Here is a 23,746-nt window from a genome sequence, read left to right as displayed (position 1 = left end):
TGATAACTAAGTGGCTCGGGGAACAAAACCGATATTTTGGGTCCATGGCCAGGAAACTCCCCAGACCATAATCCCATTGAGAACTTGTGGTCAATCCTTAAGAGGCGGGTGGACAAACAAAAACCCACAAACTCCAAGCATTGATTATGCAAGAATGGGCTGCCATCAGTCAGGATGTGGCCCAGAAGTGAATTGACAGCATGCCAGGGCGGTTTGCAGAGGTCTTGAAAAAGAAGGGTCAACACTGCAAATATTGACTCTTTGCATCAACTTCATGTAATTGTTTTTAAAAGCCTTTGACACTTATGAAATGCTTGTAATTATACTTCAGTATCCATAGTAACATCTGACAAAAATATCAAAAGACACTGAAACAGCAAACTTTGTGAAAATTAATATTTGTGTCATTCTCAAAACTTTTGGCCACAACTTTACATTTAATTTTAATGAAGCAATTCAATTTACTTTTGACAACTTTCCTACAGTGCATAATAGCAATTTTTCAGTTCGGAATCTCCTGCTGACCGAAATTACACACCGCTGCCTGTTTGTATCAGAAATAAAAGTGTCTGGAAGGTACCTAGTTGTAAGGGCTTGCAACAAAAATTGATCAATTTAAAACATGTTACTGGTTTTCAAATGTTCCTTCGATTACTTGAACATTTCTTGTTATATTATTGAATCTCTCTGTTGCTCTTAATGTGGGAACATATTTCCATAGTGCTGCTACAATGTCACCTGACTCCCCCATGCCTCCCTCCGACAGACTGGAACATTAGCTTAATCAATGTCAATTATTTCATGCCCTTCATTATTGTGCTGTGAGGAGTTGGCAGAATTTTAATCCCAGCTCTGCAACTGCTTTACACTATTCTTGGACATTTTCTATGATTAAAAACATGACCTGGAGTAAGCATTAAGCCTTAGGCTATTCAACATCTTATATTTGGAAAAGCAAATATTACAGTAGGTTGTTCCCTGAGAAATTCCTGTTTATGAAATAATGTGGTTTTATATAATGTACTTGAGGATCATTGAAAACTGATCTTACCTGAGAGGCAGTTAGAGGCTTTGAAGTGTATAAATATGTTTCTATGCAAATGTACAACTGAGATACAGTACAGACTGTCAGTAGCAGGGGTGTGTCTTGTATACCTGAGGCAAACTTTAGGTATGTGTCTGTTTAACTGCAGTGTAAATGATTGCAGTTTATAAATGTTTACCTGACTCACAGGGACAGAGGGCTGGTGTCCAAACAAGGCCAGCTTGACCGTGGTCTCCCAGATGTGAGGGTCATGACCTCCGCGGGCAGTCACCATGAACTGGATCGGTTCTGACAGGTTGGCCACTTCCTGCTCCGCGTACACTGAGCCGTCAGGGCGCACACTGAAGTTAGGGTCACTGCTCTCGAAGCCCACTGCTTTACTGTGCTGGCAGTCCTCAAACTTTACTAGAGAGAGAGAGGGGGGGGGGGGGGGGGTTGGGGGGGAACGCAGTGGTAAGATTTAGGGGATGAGGTGACACATCAGATGATATGTAACTGTTGTGAAATACTAGCATATTTTTTCCACCTTCCTAAAGGAATATCTCTCCTCATCCTGTCTTCAGAAGTGAAGACAACTTTGACTCTCCGCTGAAATCAAAATAGACGCAAGAAAGACATCTGTATTTCCTTGCGTTTTCAAGGGGAGGTGGGGCTTCATGGAGGCTATGTAACATGAATGCATCAGATGGTGAAGCTCTTTATCATTCTCAATCAAGTTTCCCCTTCAACATGCTGCCACGAAACACAGAACACAATCTTAAATGACACACACTTTCCTTCCTTCCCCCTCCAGAGGCCTAGGTGTATGAGGAGGAGGAGGGTAGCAATGTGGGTGTCTGTGGTCTTTCCACCTCACAGACGAGATGTGGGTTTGAAGGCGGCCACGCACCCTTCATGATATATGAGAGAGAGAGAGAGAGAGAGAGTGAGAGAGAGAGAGAGAGAGAGATTTCTCACAGCCAGTCAGTATTGATCAGATGCTGCACAGGTACTCTACATCTCGACATAGGAACCCACAACCCAATACATAAGTCCTCAGATATTCTACATCACTCACTCAAACATTAGTATTTTCTCTGCGTAAAGTCAGATTGTCTGTCAGTCTCCAATCTCTTTTCAGATTATTGGGGATTTTCAGTCTCCTCAATGGGTGGGGAGAGAAATGGTGTGGATCACTTTGATATGGATGCTGCAATGATAGATTACATCCAGCTGCCATCTCAACCAATATGAAATCTGAGGGGAACATTCAAAGCTGTGCAGACTGAACGTTCAATATAAATACCATATCTTTACATTCTGAGTAATAATTAAAGCTTTTATATGTTTTGAAACAGTACTTTCAATTTAGATTTAAGAATTTCAGCCAAAACAATTTAACATCAATGTCAAGTCCTTTTACATTTCAACATCACTTCATCACTAGGGAGGCCATGTGTTGAAACATTCTGCCATCACCAAGTGTCCCATCAGTCAGTTGTTGAAGTAGAAACAGTGAGTCATGTAGGCAATGGCTTGTCAGATATGGATGGTATGCAAACATTCTCTCATGTGGCTGTACCACTGATGAACGTCTAGACATCATTATTTAGCTGATGTAGCCATTACCTGAGGGATGCTTCCAGAGCACAGACCAGTGTGGTGGTTAATTTCTTTACAAACGTATCACACAAGTCAGAGTTATACTTAAACTAAATCTTTAATCACTTATTAATAAGGGAGCAGGTCAATACAATGCACACATATAAAGTGAATCGATTGAGTGCTCTACGATAATGATGGCTGGTTATGGCTGGTAGACGATTCACACTCAGATGATTCGTTGAGAGCCCTGTAACTAAAGGTCAAAGGTATTTTATAGCCTAGATACACCCCTTCCAACCTACATGACGATCAACAGATATATAGAATGGGTCACAAGGTTAAGATCTGTATGAAAGATACCTATAATACATAGCAGACAGTTTTCACTGTGTAGAGACCAGTGTCTGGCCCTCCGACTCCAAAGTGGAACCATCTCTCCCTGCTACGGTGTAGAACAGAAACATTAACTCATGCTCTGGAATGCTCTTTAGGTTTTATCACCCAAAAGACATCGTAAATCTCCTGTCCGTGTTATCTCCCAGAGGCCCATCCTCAGTAGAACACACACACAATAGTTAAGAATACTCTATTCTGTTACATAAAACAACCATTTGATGCAATAAAAGTATTATAACATAATCTTGCAAGTTTTGCACAATACAAGTTTAGTGGAGCCCAGAGAGAGATGAGAAGCAGAACCCAGGGCTGATTGGTAGAGGGCCAGAGAGGGATGGGGTGCAGCACCCAGGCCTGTTCAGTGAATTTGTGAATTTTTATTAGGATCCCCATTAGCTAACGCCATAATGTTAGCTAATCTTCCTGGGGGTCCAACACCAATTAATAAGACATTACAAACAATGGCAAATTAAGACTTTACAACATTTAACAAGCAGACTACTGTGAGAATGCTTTTCATTGACTACAGCTCAGCATTCAACACCATAGTGCCCTCAAAGCTCATCACTAAGAAAAGGAGCCTGGGACTAAACACCTCCCTCTGCAACTGGATCCTGGACTTCTTGATGGGCCGCCCCCAGGTGCTAAGTGTAGGTACCAACACATCCGCCATGCTGATCCTCAACACGGTGGCCCCTTGGGGGTGCGTGCTCTGTCCCCTCCTGTACTCTCTGTTCACTCATCACTGCATGGCCAAGCACTACTCCAACACCATCTTCAAGTTTGCCGATGCCACAGCCTATAGGGAGGAGGTCAGAGACCTGGCCATGTGGTGACAGGACAACAACCTCTCCCTCAACGTGATCAAAACAAAGGAGATGATTGTGGACTACAAGAAAAGGAAGACCGAGCACGACCCCATTCTCATCGACGGGGGCCGTGTAGTGAAGCAGGTTGAGAGCTTCAAGTTCCTTGGTGTCCACATCACCAACAAACTAACATGGTCCAAACACACTAAGACAGTCGTGAAAAGGTCACGACAAAGCCTATTCCCCCTCAGGAGACTGAAAAGTTTTGGCATGGGTCCTCAGATCCTCAAAAGTTTATACAGCTGCACCATCGAGAGCAGGTTGGTTGCATCACTGCCTGGTATGGCAACCGCTTGGCCTCCGACCGCAAGACACTACAGAGGGTAGTGCATATGGCCCAGTACATCACTGGGGCCAAGCTTCCTGCCATCCTGAGGAAGTCCCTAAAAATGGTCAAAGACTCCAGCCACCCTAGTCATGGACTGTTCTCTGCTACCACATGGCAAGTGGTACCGGCGCGCCAAGTCTAGGTCTAAGAGGCTTCGTAACAGTTTCTACCCCCAAAGCCATAAGACTCCTGAATAGCTAATCAAAGGGCTACCCAGACCCCTCTGCTTCTACTCTTTGTTGTTATTATCTATGCATAATAACTTTAATAACTCTACCTACATGTACATATTAACTCAATTACCTCAACTAATCTGTGCCCCCACACATTGACTCTGTACCGGTAACCCATGTACAGTGCCTTGCGAAAGTATTCGGCCCCCTTGAACTTTGCGACCTTTTGCCACATTTCAGGCTTCAAACATAAAGATATAAAACTGTATTTTTCTGTGAAGAATCAACAACAAGTGGGACACAATCATGAAGTGGAACGACATTTATTGGATATTTCAAACTTTTTTAACAAATCAAAAACTGAAAAATTGGGCGTGCAAAATTATTCAGCCCCCTTAAGTTAATACTTTGTAGCGCCACCTTTTGCTGCGATTACAGCTGTAAGTCGCTTGGGGTATGTCTCTATCAGTTTTGCACATCGAGAGACTGAAAAATTATGCTATGGCTCTATAACTGTAGATTTAAGGTGACTTGTCTTTGGCTTGGGTTGTCTTCGATGCCCTGAATTTACCTGTCTTGTTTGGTGGTTATGTGTGTTGCTAGTATGTACGTGTTGTTAGTAGTGGAGTCTAGAAAAGGATTGGGAGCAGAATCCAGGCCTGTTTAGTAGAGCCCAGAGAGGGATGGGGAGCAGAACCCAGGCCTACTTAGTGGAGCCCAGAGAGGGATGGGGAGCAGAATCCAGGCCTGTTTAGTGGAGCCCAGAGAGGGATTGGGAGCAGAAACCAGGCCTGTTTAGTAGAGCCCAGGGAGGGATTATAAGTGAGCTGAGAAACTGGGTCTCACAGCAGCACTCATCATATGGTATGACTAGGGCTGTGGCGGTTACAAAATTTTGTTAACCAGTGATTGTCAAGCAAATAACTGTTGGTCTCACGGTAATTGACCGTTAATTAACATAAACACATTTAGCATCTCCTGGCTTCCACAAACTGATGCAGAGCTTTGGAACATCTACATTTAAGTTTAAACATCTATGTTTAATAAATCCATGTAATATAGCCTACACCATGGTTCCCCAACTGCTGTTTTATTTGCCCCCACAAGTGTAAAAAAATATATTGAAATAAAACAAATGACAATATTATTGTTTATTACACCTAAACACCTAGAGAAGTTATTTTAATTAGACAAATCTGTAAGCAAATGTAAGCAAGGTTTGAAATTCCTATATTTTAGGCAAATATTATATATGTTTGGGATTCTTGCGGTAAATGTGCAATCAAATGATTTGTAATTATGTTCCAGCCCCCCGACAATCCGCTCAAAAATAAATAAATTGGCCTGTATTGATGATATCTGGCCTACACCTTCACAATAAATCCATTATTTACTTTAGACAGGTATAAAGAAGGATGATATGAAGAAAATGTAGTCTATTTCAGAAGAACAGAATAACATACTCTGAGTTGTCCTTATGTTAGGTCCTGATTTGGCTATACCAAATGGATGTGGGCTACACTAGTTAATTAGCACACAAGATTTGCTTAGAATTCCGTGGCATTATTTTATATCATTTTATAGTATGAAGAATTCAACTGAACAAAGCTGAATAAAATTGTCACGAATATTACCGAAGGTGGCTCCCCTTCTTGTTCGGGTGGCGCTCGGCGGTCGTCGTCGCCGGTCTACTAGCTGCCACCGATCCTTTTTTCTGTGTTCGTTTAGTCTTGTCTAATTGGTATCACCTGTTTCTTGTTTGGTTGTTTGGGTGGGGTTATATAAGTTCGTTCAGCCCGCTTCTGTTTGTGCTGGCTTGTTCGTCTGTAGGTGTTAGAGTGATTTATGTTTGTATTCGGGTTTCTCGCTGTCCTTTATTTTCTCTTATTTGTTACCAGTTTTGTTTATGTTATTTGTTCCCTGGACATTAAAGCGTGTTTCTCCCGCATCCTTTTTCTCTCTGCGCTCCACACCTATTCACTCATTGAACGTTACAGAAGCCCGCACCTAAAATTATGGAGTCAGCAGGAGCAGCCAGGGATTCCTGCTTCAACTGGACCTCTACCTGGCCACCATTCGGCCGGCTCCCTCGGACGAAGAGAGCGTGAATGTCCTCATCTCTTGCCTTACGGGTAGAGCCCTAGAGTGGGCCAATGCTGTCTGGAACGGGCCCGACTCAGCGAAGGGCAACTACCCGGAGTTCACCCGCCATTTCCGGGCCATGTTCGATCACCCTCCGGAGGGTCGAGCGGCGGGTGAGAGGTTGTTCCATCTCAGGCAGGGGATGAGGAGCGCGCAGGACTTCGCGCTGGATTTCCGGACATTGGCCACTGGAGCAGGGTGGAACGACAGGGCCCTGATAGACCGTTACAGGTGTAGCCTGAGAGAGGACGTCCGCAGGGAGCTGGCTTGTCGGGACACTACACTTAGCCTGGATGAACTGATAGACCTGTCGATCCGGTTGGACCATCTGCTAGCTGCTCGCGGACATTCTGAAAGGGTCCTGTCAGTTCTACCTCCTGACCCTCCCGCTCCTATTCCGATGGAGCTAGGAGGGGCCGCGTCTAGGGAGATCGGAGGAGGAGGCTCCTCCTGTACCAACTGTGGCCGGAGAGGGCACACTTCAGGTCGGTGCTGGAGGAATTCATCTGGGAGTCGAGAGGGCAGGCAGAACACTCCTCGGTCACCCCAGGTGAGTAAGCACCACACTCTCCCAGAGTTTCCTGTTGGTCACATATTTTTATTAATTTGTTTCCTTAAATATTTTACCTCTCTCAAGCGTAAGGCACTAGTAGATTCAGGCGCAGCTGGGAACTTTATAGATCGCGGACTCGCTCAGAGGTTGAGGATTCCGTTAGTAAAAGTAGACCCCCCTTTTTCCGTGCACTCTCTAGATAGTCGACCATTAGGGTCAGGGCTGGTAAGGAAAGCCACAATTCCTTTGGAGATGATTACACAGGGGAATCACAAGGAGCGAATTAGTCTGTTCCTTATCGATTCACCTGCATTTCCGGTGGTGCTGGGGATTCCCTGGCTGGCTATTCACAATCCTACGATTTCGTGGAAACAGGGAACTCTCCAGGGGTGGTCTGATGAGTGTTCAGGCAGGTGTGTAGGGGTTTCCATCGGTGCGACAACGGTGGAGAGTCCAGACCAGGTTTCCACCGTGCGCATTCCCGCTGAGTATGCCGATTTGGCTATCGCTTTCAGTAAAAAGAAGGCGACCCAATTACCACCCCATCGACAGGGGGATTGCATGATAAACCTCCAGGTAAACGCTGCACTCCCCAGGAGTCATGTGTATCCTTTATCCCAGGAGGAGACGTTGGCTATGGAAACATGTATCACCGAAGCTCTGGGACAGGGGTACATTCAGCCCTCCATGTCACCCGTCTCCTCGAGTTTCTTTTTTGTGAAGAAAAAGGATGGTGGTCTGCGTCCGTGTATTGATTATCGAGGTCTAAATTCCATCACGGTGGGTTTTAGTTACCCACTACCTCTCATTGCTACGGCAGTGGAATCATTTCACGGAGCGCAGTTCTTCACGAAACTGGATCTCAGGAGTGCGTATAATCTGGTGCGTATTCGGGAGGGAGATGAGTGGAAAACTGCATTTAGCACTACATCTGGCCATTATGAGTACCTAGTCATGCCATACGGGTTAAAGAATGCTCCAGCTATATTTCAATCCTTCGTGGATGAGATTCTCAGAGACCTGCATGGGCAGGGTGTGGTGGTGTATATTGACGATATTTTGATCTACTCCACTACACGCACTGCGCATGTGTCTCTGGTGCGCAAGGTTCTTAGACGACTGCTGGAGCATGACCTGTACGTGAAGGCGGAGAAATGTGAGTTTTCCAAACGATCCGTTTCCTTCCTGGCTTATCGCATTTCCAGCTCGGGCTTGGTAATGGAGGGTGACTGCGTCAAGTCCGTGCGTAATTGGCCGACTCCAACCACGGTAAAGGAAGTGCAGCGGTTCTTAGGGTTTGCCAATTACTACCGGAGGTTTATTCGGGGTTTTGGTCAGGTAGCAGCTCCCATTACCTCACTGCTGAAGGGGGGGCCGGTGCGTTTGCAGTGGTCAGCAGAGGCGGACGGAGCTTTTCGTAGGTTGAAGGCACTGTTCACTGAGGCTCCGGTGTTGGCGCATCCGGACCCTTCTTTGGCGTTCGTGGTAGAGGTGGACGCATCCGAGGCTGGGGTTGGAGCGGTGCTCTCACAGCCCTCGGGTGCGCCACCGAAGCTCAGCCCCTGTGCCTTTTTTTCGAAGAAGCTCGGGCCAGCGGAGCGGAATTATGATGTGGGGGACAGGGAATTGTTGGCTATGGTTGAGGCCCTGTAGGTGTGGAGACACTGGCTTGAGGGGGCTAAGCACCCTTTCCTTATCTGGACTGACCACCGTAACCTGGAGTAACCACCAGGCCTACTGTACATCTTCCTGTATAAATGATTGTTGATAGAAAGTCTAGGTTGGAACCTTTGCTGTTAAAATACATATTTTTGTATTCTGAACTGGAATAAACTGATTGATCACATCACACAGATGTAGACCAGAAAACACATACACACAGTCCTAATCAGAGGTGTGTGGCTGGTTGAAGTTTTCAACAAGCATGTCTATTCTGGGCTCAGTTTTTGACAGTGTAACACTGAGGTCAGGCTCAGCATTGACACTGTTTCTGTACTTGAGAACCTTGGCTTGCATTGGTATGTGGTGCCAAACTGAATCAGAATATCTATTGCTTTCTCAGTCAGGCAGGAGACTGCTTCCTGCTGCAGATGAGCAATCCAGAACTGTGTGTGTTTGTCTCAAAAAGCATCTTGCTTCAATCAGTTTATTTCAGTTCAGAATAAAAATGAGTACTTGTAACAGCAACAGTTCCAACGTAGACCTGTGTTCAACAATAATTTCTACAGTAAAATGTACAGTAGGCCTGATAATTTTTCATCTTCCTCTGTACTGTTTCTAAGGGTTGCACTATCAGTAGCTAGCTAGCTAGCTAGCTTGCTTTGGCTAATGTTAGCTATTAGCTGTGTAACGTTAAAAGTCCAGCGGATTGTTTGAAAGAAACTCACATCTACTACTATGAGAGAGAGTACTCCCTTATTTCTGCTTATCATCACTTGGTATTTAATTTTTATTTATTTATTTATTTTGCTGCTTTGCACCCCATTATTTTTTATTTCTACTTTGCACATTCTTCCATTGCAAAACTACCATTCCAGTATTTTACTTGCTATATTGTACTTACTTTGCCATCATGGCCTTTTTTGCCTTTACCTCCCTTCTCACCTAATTTGCTCACATTGTATATAGACTTGTTTATACTGCATTATTGACTGTATGTTTGTTTTTACTCCATGTGTAACTCTGTGTCGTTTTATCTGTCGAACTGCTTTGCTTTATCTTGGCCAGGTCACAATTGTAAATGAGAACTTGTTCTCAACTTGCCTACCTGGTTAAATAAAGGTAAAATAAAATAAATAAAAAAATAAAATGACAACAATGTCTTGTAGGTTTTTCCACTTTTGAAACACTGTTTCCTGAAGCATTTTGCCCTGTTCTGAAATAACTCCCTGGGTTTATCATCATGTAATGTAAACTAACTCACTTTGTACATCGCGCTGGTCCGTACAATTGACCTTATTTTAGCGCCCAAAAAGCGTAATACTTCCAGATCAACTGTAATATCAATACCATTGTGCGACCCGAAGTGCAGCTAGTGTGCAGTCTTTCCCGCTTCAGTTTAAAGTTATAGTGTTAACTATGTTGATGGCTAGTTCTTCTGAACAACAGTGTCCTTAAGAGCACATTTTTTATGCTAGGAGAAATCATGCTTCATTAGCTCATTGTTATGCATGTATCAAAATAAATGTCATTAAACAAATGCAGCTACTGTTGATCTTCTTTTTGCGCTGTTTGACTTGACTGTAAGTTAGTCATAGTTAACTAGCAAGCAAGGGATAAGAATGTTGCCAGCCAGTATGGCAATGGAACATTCAGAACGAACGACTGGGTCTCGTCCATAGATACAGAACAAAAAGACTGAGCGACTGGGTCGTGTCTCTAACAACCGAACCAATAGATCAAGTGACCAGACTTGGGTAGCAACCTAGATTTGTTTCGGGACTATATCTTGTGGAAGGATGAACAAGTATGAATAAATTCATCAGGAATAACATTTTAATTTAAAATATGTCAATCATTATATATATATATGTTGGTAACCCGTTGTATAAAAGGGATAATGCCCTCGAAGCCGGTGTTTGGAGTAAATAATGGCACGATTTGCCAGCCCTCGACTTCATTTTGGGACTAACCACACCCGTATATCCTCCAAACACCGGCTTCGAGGGCATTATCACTTAATTATAAACTGGGTACTTTGGCTCTTGGATGCTGATTGGCTGAATGCTGCAGTACACCACGGGTATGCCAAAAAATATGTTTTACTGTTCTAATTACTTTGGTAACCAGTTTACCAACGTGTTGCGTCGTACCTAAGAACAGTCCTTAGCCGTGGAATATTGGCCATATACCACACCCCCTTGAAACGTATTGCTTAAGTATTTGACTGTGTTACAAAAACACAACTTTTGCAGATGCACAATCGAGAGCATCCTGTCGGGCTGTATCACCGCCTGGTCCGCCCACAACCGTAAGGCTCTCCAGAGGGTAGTGAGGTCTGCACAACGCATCACCGGGGGCAAACTACCTGCCATCCAGGACACCTACACCTCCCGATTTCACAGGAAGGCCGTAAAGATCATCAAGGACAACAACCTGTTCACCCCGCTATCGTCCAGAAGGCGAGGTCAGTACAGGTGCATCAAACGGGGACCGAGAGACTGAAAAACAGCTTCTATCTCAAGGCCATCAGACTCAAGGCCACTAACATTGAGTGGCTGTTGCCAACATACTGACTCAACTCCAGCCACTTTAATATTGGAAAATTTGATGTAAAAAATGTATCACTAGCCACTTTAAACAATGCCACTTAATATAATGTTTACATACCCTACATTACTCTTCTCATATGTATTTACTGTACTCTATACCATCTACTGCATCTTGCCATGTTTATGTAATACATGTATCACTAGCCACTTTAAACAATGCCACTTATGTTTACATACCCTACATTACTCATCTCATATGTATATACTGTACTCGATACCATCTACTGCATCTTGCCTATGCTGTTCTGGACCAATCACTCATTCATATATTTTTATATACATATTCTTTATTCCTTTACACTTGTGTGTATAAGGTAGTTGTTGTGAAATTGTTAGGTTAGATTACTCATTGGTTATTACTGCATTGTCAGAACTAGATGCACAAGCAATTCGTTATACTTGCATTAACATCTGCTAACGATGTGTATGTGACAAATAAAATTTGATTTGAAGTGCTTGATTCGATTTTCGATTACATTTGCATTGATGTTAGAGTGATTAGAGGGACAATAGAGTGCTGAGTACCAGGCAGTCAGCAAGTTTGGTAGGCTACTAATGACCATCAGCAGCATCAGAGCTTGGAGAAGACGGTCACATGGAATTTGACTGCCTCCATGACTGCACGCGTGGCGATAATATGGTCACTGCAACAGCTCTAGGTATGACCAATCTGTAGCACTTTGTCTGAGGTGTGAGTGCTGCTAAAGCAACTAATGAAACACCCTCAGAAAAGACTTGCACACACACACACACACACACACACACACACACACACACACACACACACACACACACACACACACACACACACACACACACACACACACACACACACACACACACACAGCCTCAATCCCCTTCTCCTTCTGTTGAAAAAGGCTGTGCGCTGATCTTATCTCTCAGTCACACTCCTGCTGCTGATAACAAGTCAAATTGATTTCATAAATCACCCTGGGAACAAATGGTCTGTTATGAGCTGGGGAGATGCCATTTTTCAAAATCCACCGTGAAGAATTTTGCACGACAATCGTTTTATCAAGCCATCTTTGCAATTTATCGCCCAGCTTCCTGTCAAAAGATGCAGCAAACAACAGACTAATAAAGCATAAGATCTTTTCAACAACTGTGGCACACATCACACAAATTAGGTTGCTGTTTCGCCCGGAGAATAATTGTACGTGTAATGGAGGAATGGCAAACATCATTTTGACAATGTGTGCATAAATCTTATATTAACAGACAAACACAATCCAATCCAGCTTCTCTGTGCTGGGATGAAGCTCTGCATAGCACAGCAAGTCTCTGCCATGTGGAGAGAGAGATTCATATCCAACCAAATTAATGATTAACTGCTCACTTCTTAACTATTTTTAAGTTTCAGATGTAAGATCAATCATGAGCCAACCGTAACACAGTTTGCAGTATCCCTCAGACAGAGAAACCGCATGGTTCTATGTCCAAAATATCCAGTCCATGCCACCAAAGAGCAGGCTGTATTGTGCCAATGACTCCAATTTGCTTAAACAGAACAGGCTAATTATTGTCATTTAAGCAGGTCTCTTGCGGCATGTCCTGGGAGGCTCGCTGTAGGGTTGTGTGTTCTGAGGCGGTGTGTGTGTCCTGCAGCTGTGTGTGTGTTTATCTGTGTATGTGTATTTTAGCATAAGAAAGGCGCAGGGTTCTGAGGGCATGTCTGTACCAGTGGCCCTGTGTCCCTGTGACAGCGGGTTGGTTGGCATGAGAACATGCATGGACTAAGCGATGGCGCTATGCATGTCATTGTGACAGGCAAGCTTTGATTGTCTCTGAGGGCACTGGGCCAATTCTCTGCCCATCTGATGAAATGCCAGGGAGGATGTGGGCCAGTGGGGGGGAGCCACGCCATGTTTACTGACACATCCAGTTAGCTGGAAAATGCTACAAATACCATCCAGCTGGCAGGAAAATGCTACAAATACCATCCATTCAACTGTGATGGAAATAATCCAGGTACAGTGTACCATATCTGTTACACAGTCAGATACTTAAGCAATAAGGTTCAAGGGGTTGTGGTATATGGCCAATATTCCACGGCTAAGGGCTGTTCTTAGGTACGACGCAACACGTTGGTAAACTGGTTACCAAAGTAATTAGAACAGTAAAACATATTTTGTCATACCCGTGGTGTACTGGAGCATTCAGCCAATCAGCATCCAAGAGCCAAAGTACCCCGTTTATAATTAAGTGATAATGCCCTCGAAGCCGGTGTTTGGAGGATATATTGGCACGGGTGTTGTTAGTCCCAAGATGAAGTCGAGGGCTGGAAAATCGTGCCAATATTTACTCCAAACACCGGCTTCAAGGGCATTATCCCTTTTATACAACGGGTTACCAACATATTCAAATAATGATTGACATATTTTAAATAAAACATTTATTTTGATGAATTTATTCATACTATTTAATCCTTCCACAAGATATAGTCCCGAAACAAATCTAGGGTTGCTACCCAAGCCGTCTGGTCATTTGATCTATTGGTTCGGTTGCCAGAGACACGACCCAGTCGCTCAGTCTTTTTGTTCTGTATCTTTGGCCAGGAGCATACCACCCTGCATACCACTGCTGGCTTGCTTCTGAAGCTAAGCAGGGTTGATCCTGGTCAGTTCCTGGATGGGAGACCAGATGCTGCTGGAAGTGGTGTTAGAGGGCCAGTAGAAGGTGCTTTTTGATTGGGACACTGCCCTGTGTAGGGTGCTGTCTTTCGAATGGGACGTTAAACGGGTGTCCTGACTCTCTGAGGTCATTAAAGATCCCATGGCACTTATCGTAAGAGTAGGGGTATTAACCCCAGTGTCCTCGCTAAATTCCCAATCTGACCCTCAAACCATCACGGTCACCTAATAATCCCCAGTTTACAATTGGCTCATTCATCCGACTCCTCTCCCCTGTAACTATTCCCCAGGTCGTTGCTGCAAATGAGAAGGTGTTCTCAGTCAATTTACCTGGTAAAACAACAGATAAATAAAATAAATATGGACGAGACCCAGTCGTTCGTTCTGAATGTTCCATTGCCATACTGGCTGGCAACCTTCTTATCCCTTGCTTGCTAGCTAAGTACGACTAACCTACAGTCAAGTCAAACAGCGCAGAAAGAAGATCAACAGTAGCTGCATTTGTTTAAGCTGTTTTCTAGTGACATTTATTTGGATAAATGCATAACAATGAGCTAATGAGGCATGATTTCTACTAGCATAGAAAATGTGCTCTTAAGGACACTGTTGTTCAGAGGAACTAGCCATCAACACAGCTAACGCAATAACTTCAAACTGAAGCGGGAAAGACTGCAAACTAGCTGCACTTCATTTTGTCTTACCTTTTTTAAATCTTTGTACACTACCGGTCAAAAGTTTTAGAACACTTACTCATTCAAGGGTTTTTCATAATTTTTTGTGTATTCTACATTGTAGAATCTAAACTATGAAATAACACATGGAACCATGTAGTAACCAAAAAAGCGTTAAACAAATCAGATTCTTCAAAATAGCCACCCTTTGCCTTGATGACAGCTTTGCCCACTCTTGGCATTCTCTCAACCAGCCTCATGAGGCAATCACCTGGAATGCATTTCAATTAACAGGTGTGCCTTCTTAAAAGTTCATTTGTGGAATTTCCTTCCTTCTTAATGTGTTTGTATTGTATCAAGGTAGGGGGGATATACAGAAGATAGCCTTATTTAGTCCATATTATGGCAAAATTATAAGCAAAGTCCTTTAAGACATGGTCAGTCAATACGGAAAATGTCAAGAACTTTTCAAGTTTCTTCAAGTGCAGTCGCAAAAACCATCAAGCACTATGATGAAACTGGCTCTCATGAGGACCGTCACAGGAATGGAAGCCCCAGAGTTACCTCAGCTGCAGAGGAAAAGTTCATTAGAGTTAACAGCCTCAGAAATTGCAGCCCAAATATATGCTTCACAGAATTCAAGTAACAGACACATGTCATCAACTGTTCAGAGGAGACTGTGTGAAACAGGCCTTCATGGTCGAATTAGTGCACAGAAACCACTACTAAAGGACATCAATAAGAAGGAGAGTCTTGCTTGGGCCAAGAAACAAGAGCAATGAACATTAGACCAGTAGAAATTTGTCCTTTGGTCTGGAGTCCAAATTGTAGATCTTTGGTTCCAACCGCCGTGTCTTTGTGAGATGCAGTGTGGGTGAACAGATAATCTCTGCATGTGTATTTCGCACCGTAAAGCATGGAGGATGAGGTGTTATGGTGTGGGGGTGCTTTGCTGGTGACACCGTCAGTGATTTATTTAGAATTCAAAGCACACTTAACCAGCATGGCTACCACAGCATTAATCCTATCTGGTTTGGGTTTAGTGGGAGTATAATTTGTTTTTCAACAGGGCAATGACCCAACACACCTCCAGGCTGTGTATGGGCTATTTTACCAAGGAGAGTGATGGAGTGCTGCATCAGATTACCTGGCCTCCACAATCACCCGACCTCAACCAAATTGAGATGGTTTGGGATGATTCGGACAGCAGAGTGAAGGAAAAGCAGCCAACAAGTGCTCAGCATATCAAGACTGTTGGAAAAACCATTCCAGGTGAAGCTGGTTGAGAGAATGCAAAGCTGTCATCAAGGCAAAGGGTGGCTTTTTGAAGAATCTCAAAAAGAAAATATATTTAGATTTGTTTAACACTTGTTTGGTTACTACATGATTCAATATGTGTTATTTCATCATTTTGATGTCTTCACTATTATTCTAACATGTAGAAAATAGTTAAAATAACGAAAAACCCTAAAACTTTTGACCGGTAGTGTATATATCCGTAAAAATGATGCCAGCTGATTCATGATTTTGAGTGGCTGAGAAACACTGACTGCCTCCCTCTCTCGTCCTGACTCCCGACTCCTACACGTTCATTACTATGGGACATTTGGAGATCTAATTTTAATATTGAAACAATGTTGCAAATGTCAGAGAGACAGACAGTAAGGTTTATATAAATCTCCGCTGCTGATAACGAAATGTTACTGTAAAAGAAATGTCTATATGCTTTTTATAGGGGAGATCAAGTTTATAACTTCCCTGCCTGGGCTGATGAGACAGGGGATTGCGCAGTCAGATGGAACAGAGTAAATATACATTTTGTATAAAATAAATTAAAAAGGTACCCCTTTACATGGTATCCAATTGGTAGTTACAGATTTTTCCCATCGCTGCAACCCCCATACGGACTTGGGAGAGGCAAAGGTCAAGAGCTGTGTGGCCTCTGAAACACAACCCAGCCAAACCACTCTGCGACTTGACATAACGCCCGCTTAACCCGGAAGCCAGCCACACCAATGTGTCGGAAGAAACACCGTACACCTGGTGACTGTGTCAGCGTGCATTGGGCCCGGCCCGCCACAGGAGTCGTTAGTGCGCGATGGGACAAGAACATTCCTGCCGGCCAAACCCTCCCCTAATGAGATCTCTAGTGGCACAGATAGCACTGCGGTGCAGTGCCATAGACCACTGCACCACTCGAGAGGCCGTAAATAGACATTTTAACGTCATAGATTTAGCCGGTTGAAACTTGTGGTATCTTGTGGTTACGGTGGTAACTCGCTTTTAACCAATCAGGATTAGACCCACCCACTGTATAAAACGGAATAACCACCAATAGGCTATAATGCCATCGTGGAGATAGCACTGTTTTACTAATGCTGTGGTAATAAAAACTGGGATAAGAGGATGGTGAGAGAGAAAAAGAAAAGAGAACAAGTGGGTGAGAGAGAGAGGAGGGGAGAAAGAGTTGGTGCATAAGAGAAACGTAAAGGCGTCTGTGGCTAGCCCAGTCAAGGGTCAGGGCTGTTCTTATCTAACAGTATGATATGTACAGTACAGTGTGTGTCTGAGGGCGAAGGGCATCGCCATGGTTACTTTCCTTCTAAGCCCCTGTAGGCATCAGGATGTATGTCCACGCTCCACCAGTCATGTCACACTTCACAGGCTGCTCTGATTGCATTGCTCAGGTTGATGTTTGTGTGTGTGTGTGTGTGTGCGTGTGTGTGTGTGTGTGTGTGTGTGTGTGTGTGTGTGTGTGTGTGTGTGTGTGTGTGTGCGTGTGTGTGTGTGTGTGTGTGTGTGTGTGTGTGTGTGTGTGTGTGTGTAAAGAGGTTCATTGGGTTTGTGCCAAACTATAACCCATGGGCACAGTACAGCATGTACATGTGTGTTTGTTTCTATGCATGCATGCATGCGCTCGCGTGTGTGTGCCTCACATGCTGTAGACTGGGATGTTTGTCAGGGTAAGAATGGAGGGTTGGTGCTGCGGGGGCAGTGTCATTCCTCTCTGCTGCTCCCAGTGTGTATGTACCGGAACAGAACATTCAGTCTGGCAGCCAGAGTAGCCAGCGCATCACAAAGGCAGGGTAAGACAGAGGGCACAGGCAGCTGTGACCTCCAACCCCCTGTTTTTTTAAAAGTGAATTGTGTTATATTCATGTCTGAAATGTACTATGTATATAAAGCCTGATTTGATTTATCCCCTCCATCGCTCTTTTCCCTTCTCCTATTCCCTTTTCCTTGCCACATCTCCCTTTCCTCCCCCTTGTGTCTCTATCTCCTACATCTTTATCCCCACATCCCTCTATCCTCCTTTTCCCCACTGACTGACTGTCACTGCCTTTCAGCCTTAATGCAATCAGGCAAGTAGAACAAAGGCAACAGTCTCCACAAATGGCAGCTACAGTCTGCCTGCCTGGACCGATGTGTAACCCCACAATGGTCATGTTAGAGCCTCTCTTCACAGTTCACACCCAACTGCTAACAGACAGAGCCCTTTACATCTCAATGTACTAGAGGGAATCTTATCCACACATATGTAACAGTATTCTTCACATGTGTCCCAGTCCTTCAGATGTTAGATGTTAAACCAGTGGCACAGAAGAGCAGGGTGAGACCAATGTGATGCTGCGGCAGCATGGCTATGAATGAGCCAACCTTGACATGTTCTGGTGTCTAAAGGGTATAGGAAAGGCTAGAGAAAAGCATCAGATCAAGCCTTGTGTTTCTTTGTAAGGTCTGTGTTTATCCCAGTGGTGGAGTGGCGCTAAGTAAACATTGTGTCTACCTCCCCGCCGCTTTCTCCAACCTAAACAGGCCAATCAGCGCATTCCCCTCAATTAGCAAATAACAGTGTTTCACTGGGGCTGAAAACAACACAGAGTCTGGTGTCACAATGTGACCACTGTAACACTGTAACATTAGTGTGTTTAGTTGAACTGGGAGGGCAGAGTTGCAGGTTAACACCACACGGCTTATACAGTTATCTGTCCTTCTATTCGGCACTGTGTTAGTGGCAGAGTTGGTGCATCCTGAAGAATGATTCTCATGAAATGACCTTTCTTTAAACCTTTGCCTCCATTCTACAGATTAATAGATCTGAACCTATGTTGTGCAGAATGATGCTGTCATTGTAGTGTGCTACAGGGAGAGGTAAATCCCTTCCATTTACATGCTGTTGTGTTGAGACACGTATTTAAAGGAGATGTATGTGATAGCTTGTGTGGGAATAGGTGCCTATGTGTGTGGGAGAAAGAGCTGTCTACTTGCATTAGTATGCGTCAGTGCTCATGTTTCACCCCAGCAGCGTGTGGTTGTTATCTGTGACCGGTGCACTTACAGAAAGAACAAGGGCTTGTCACATCGTTAGTGTGCTGTCACACCAGTAGCCACCCCCATCCCCCCGTCCTCCGTCCTCTCCAGGTATGAGAGCAGTCCCATAACCAGTCCTTCCTGTCAACAGCACCTCTTAATAGGAATGTAATGTAGAGAACAAAAACAAAAAGTTTAAAGCATCTGACCGAGATCATATCCCATAATTGCTCACAGCCATCTTGGACAATATCAACATACAGCTGGCTGGTTATACGATGTACCGGCAGGATATAACAGCGACGTCTGGTAAGACAAGGGGCGGCGGTCTAAGTATTTTTCTAAACAACAGCTGTTGCACGATGTCTAAGGAAGTCTCGAGCTATTGCTCGCCTGAGGTAGAGTTTCTCATGATACGCTGCAGACCACATTACCTCCCGAGAGAGTTTTCATCTGTATTCTTTGCAGCTGTCTACATACCACCCCAGTCAGAGGCTGGCACTAAGATAGCATTGAATGAGCTTTATTCCGCCATAAGCAAACAAGAAAACGTTCACACAGAGGCGGCGCTCCTAGTAGCTGGAGACTCTAATGCAGGGAAACTTAAATCAGTTTTACCAAATTTCTATCAGCATATTAAATATGCAACCAGAGGGAAAAGAACTCTGGACCACCTATACTCCACACAGAGATGCATACAAAGCTCTCCATCGTCCTCCATCCTCCTGATTCCTGCTTACAATCAAAAATGAAAGCAGGAAGCACCCGTGGCTAGATAAATAAAAAAGTGGTCAGATGAAGCAGATGCTAAGCTACAGGACTGTTTGGCTAGCACAGACTGGAATACATTCTGGGATTCCACCAATGGCATTGAGGAGTACCACATCTGCCATTGGCTTCATCAATAAGTGCATCAATGACGTGGTCCCCACAGTGACGTACATAACCCAACCAGAAGCCATGGATTACAGGCAGCATCCACACTGAGCTAAAGGCTAGAGCTGCAGCTTTCAAGGAGGGGGTCTCTAACCTGGAAGCTTATAATGAATTCTGCTATGCCCTACAACAAACCATCAAACAGGCAAAGCGTCAATACAGGACTAAGATTGGGTCGTTCTATACCGGCTCTGACGCTCGTTGGATGTGGCAGGGCCTGCAAACCAGTATAGACTACAAAGGGAATCACAGCCGATAGCTGCCCAGTGACACGAGCCTACCGGATGAGCTAAACTACTTCTATGCTCGCTTCGAGGCAAATAACACTGAAACAAGCATGAGAGCACCAGCTGTACCGGAAGACTGTGTGATCACACTCTCCTCAGCCGATATGAGTAAGACCTTTAGACAGGTCAATATTCACAAGGTTGCAGGGCCAGACAGATTACCAGGACATGTACTGTGAGCATGCGCTGACCAACTAGCAAGTGTCTTCACTGACATTTTCTACCTCTCGCTGTCCGAGTCTGTAATACCAACATGTTTTAAGCAGACCACAATAGTGCCTGTGCCCGTGAACACTAGAGAAACTTGTCTAAATGACTACCGACCCGTAGCACTCACGCCTGTCGCCTTGAAGTGCTTTGAAAGGCTGGTCATGGCTCACATCAACATCATCATCACAGAAACCCTATACCCACTCCAATTTGCATATCGCCCCAACAGATCCAGAACACCTATGTGAGAATGCAATTAATTGACTACAGCTCAGCGTTCAACACCATAGTACCCTCAAAACTCATCAATAAGCTAAGGACCCTGGGACTAAACACCTCCCTCTGCAACTGGATCTTGGACTTCCTGAAGGGCCGCCCCAGGTGGTAAGGGTAGGTAACAACACCTCCACCATGCTGATCCTCAACACAGGAGGATCAGTATGTCCACATTACCAACAAACTAACATGGTACAAACACACCATGACAGTTTTGAAGTGGGCACAACAAAACCTATTCCCCCTCAGGAGACTGAAAATATTTGGCATGGGTCTTCAGATTCTCAAAATGTTATACAGCACCATCGAGAGCATGGTTGCATCACTGCCTGGTATTGCAATTGTTCGGCCTCCGACCACAAGGCACTACAGAAGATAGTGCGAATGGCCCAGTACATCACTGGGGCCAAGCTTCCTGCCATCCAGGACCTCTATACCAGGCGGTGTCAGAAGAAGGCCCTAAAAATTGTCAAAGACTCCAGCCACCCTAGTCATAGACTGTTCTCCATGCTACTACACGGCTACCGGTACCAGTGCGCCAAGTCTAGGTCCAAGAGGCTTCTAAACAGCTTCTACCCCTAAGCCATAAGACTCCTGAACATCTAGTCAAATGGCTACTCAGACTATTCGCACCACTGCCACTCTCTGTTGTCATCTATGCATAGTTACTTTAATTAATTCTACCTACATGTATATACTGCCTCAACTAACCGGTGCCCCCGCACATTGACTCTGTACCGGCACCCCCCCTGTATATATTGTTATTTTTACTGCTGCTCTTTAATTACTTGTTACTTTTATGTCTTATTCTTATCCGTATTTTTTGAAACTGCAGTGTCGGTTAGGGGCTCATAAGTAAGCATTTCACTGTAAGGTCTACCTACACCTGTTGTATTCGGCGCATGTGACTAATACAATTTGATTTGACTGTGCAATCAAACATTGTTACCCATGTTGGCAAGATTCCAGAGTGTTCTCTGTTTTATAAAGGCACCAAAACCATTGTGTCACCATTCTGAGTGTCAGGAGTGACACAATGCCTGGGAAGCCTTCATGATGGGCTGGTGGACACAGACGGCGTTATGAATCAAAGTGTGTCCCAGCAGAGCTTGTTCAGTGTCTGCTGCTGGCCAATCAGGAGATGTTTTTAATGGGCCTGTTCAGTCTGTGCTGCTGGCCTATCAGGATTAGTTTTCACTGGCCCTATTCAGTCTGTGCTGCTGGCCTATCAGGAGGTGTTTTCACTGGGCCTGCGGGGATAGTGGTAAAGCTTTACAGATCTACGGTCTCCTCTCTTATCTCTGTATTAGAGCCTCTTCTGGGTATAGCTGAAGGAAGAGAGGGAAGAGGGGAGATAAAGAATGAGAGTGGGAACAAGGCAGAGCGGATGCAATTAACCTCTCTAGGGTATGTGGGACGCTAGCGTCCCATCTGGCCAACATCCAGTGAGATTGCAGAGCGCCAAATTCAAATACAGCAATGCTCATTATACAAATTCAGAAAAAAACAAACATATTTTACATAGGTTTAAAGATCTACTTCTTGTTAATCCAACCACGGTGTCAGATTTATAAAATGCTTTTCGGCGAATGCATACCTAGCCCAGAACATACCTAGCCCAGAACATAGCCCAGTTGACAAATTATTACAAGCAGTAACCAGTCAAGCAGAAGAGTTACAAGACTCAGAAATAGAGATAAAATTAATCCCTTACCTTTGATGATCTTCATATGGTGGCACTCAGAAGACATTAATTTACTCAATAAATGTTCCTTTTGTTCGATAAAGTCTCTTTATATCCCAAAACCTCTTTTCTTCAGTAATCCACAGGCTCAAACGCAGTCAAAACAGGCAGACAAAAAAATCAAAATTGTGTCCGTAAAGGTCACAGAACATGTCAAACGATGTTTATATTCAATCCTCGGGTTGTTTTTAGCCTAAATGATCTATAATATTTCAACCGGACAATAACGTTGTCAATATAAAGCTAAACAATAAATGCACTCTCTCGGGATTGCGCATGAAAAAGCTCTGTGACACGGTAGGGTCCACTCATTCAGACTGGTCTTACTCCCTCATTTATAAGAATACAAGCCTTCAACAATTTCTAAAGACTGTTGACATCTAGTGGAAGGCATAGGAACTGCAAATTGAGTCCTAAGTCAATGGATACTGTAAAGGCATTGAATAGAAAACTACAAAACCAACAAACAAAAAAACTTCCTGAATGGATTTTTCTCAGGTTTTTCACCTGCCAAATCAGTTCTGTTATACTCACAGACCCTATTTTAACAGTTTTGGAAAGTTTAGATCGTTTCCTATCCAAATCTACCAGTTATATGCATATCATATCTTCTGGGCCCCAGTAGCAGGCCGTTTAATTTGGGCATGCTTTTCATCCAGAATTCCGAATGCTGCCCCCTACCCCAAGACTGGATCACAGATCACAGTGCGAAGCGTCAGTGTGATTAATGCATCTCCATTCAGCCCAGGGAGCTTTCTCTGTGTGTGTGTGTGTGTGTGTGTGTGTGTGTGTGTGTGTGTGTGTGTGTGTGTTTTTGAATTTTTGTGTGTGTGTGTGTTGTCTTTTATGAGCCATCAGCATCTAGGGTGCGTCAGTGTGTCTCCTGTGCCCAAAACACACGCTATCTATCAGGATCATTACTGACATCTTCAACGGTTATGCTAAGAGCTAGTGATGACCCACACCTGGCCCGACAGTTCAGAAGAATGATCTACCTCTGGACCAACGTCAAGCACTCGAAAATGTATCTTGAATCTGACCCCAACCTGCTGAAAATACACATATTGTTTATCAAAACCATTCTGTGGTATTTATGGTCAAATTAAGGGAAAAGTAGTTGCTCTATGATTCAATCAGCCGGAAGGGATTCTTAGGAAAACATATGCAGTATCAGTATTTATTCGTTGTTACTAAGTCCCTAATGAACAAGATGACAATATTAACCTCCACCCACCCGATCCTACGTTCATGAATGATCTCAACTCCAACTGTTAAACCCGTGAGTTTCGTATACTGTAG

At 44.1% G+C, this 23,746-nt stretch overlaps 1 protein-coding gene across 2 annotated transcripts in view; it reads right to left on the bottom strand.

Moving 5' to 3' along the window:
- LOC109908223 (cadherin-4) overlaps positions 1–23,746 on the bottom strand; it is a 327,390-nt gene that overhangs the window by 104,309 nt on the left and 199,335 nt on the right. The window contains exon 4 of one of the 2 annotated variants that reach the window (XM_031801612.1): positions 1,224–1,450. In XM_031801612.1, coding sequence (XP_031657472.1) covers positions 1,224–1,450 — 227 coding nt within the window. The remainder of the gene's footprint in view (positions 1–1,223; positions 1,451–23,746) is intronic. The other variant, XM_031801646.1, reaches the window with a different exon arrangement.

Source organism: Oncorhynchus kisutch, linkage group LG1 (assembly GCF_002021735.2).
Source record: "Oncorhynchus kisutch isolate 150728-3 linkage group LG1, Okis_V2, whole genome shotgun sequence".
NCBI lineage: Eukaryota > Metazoa > Chordata > Actinopteri > Salmoniformes > Salmonidae > Oncorhynchus > Oncorhynchus kisutch.
The sequence above is the reverse complement of the archived record's forward strand: the minus strand, read 5'-3'. Positions and strand labels throughout refer to the sequence as shown.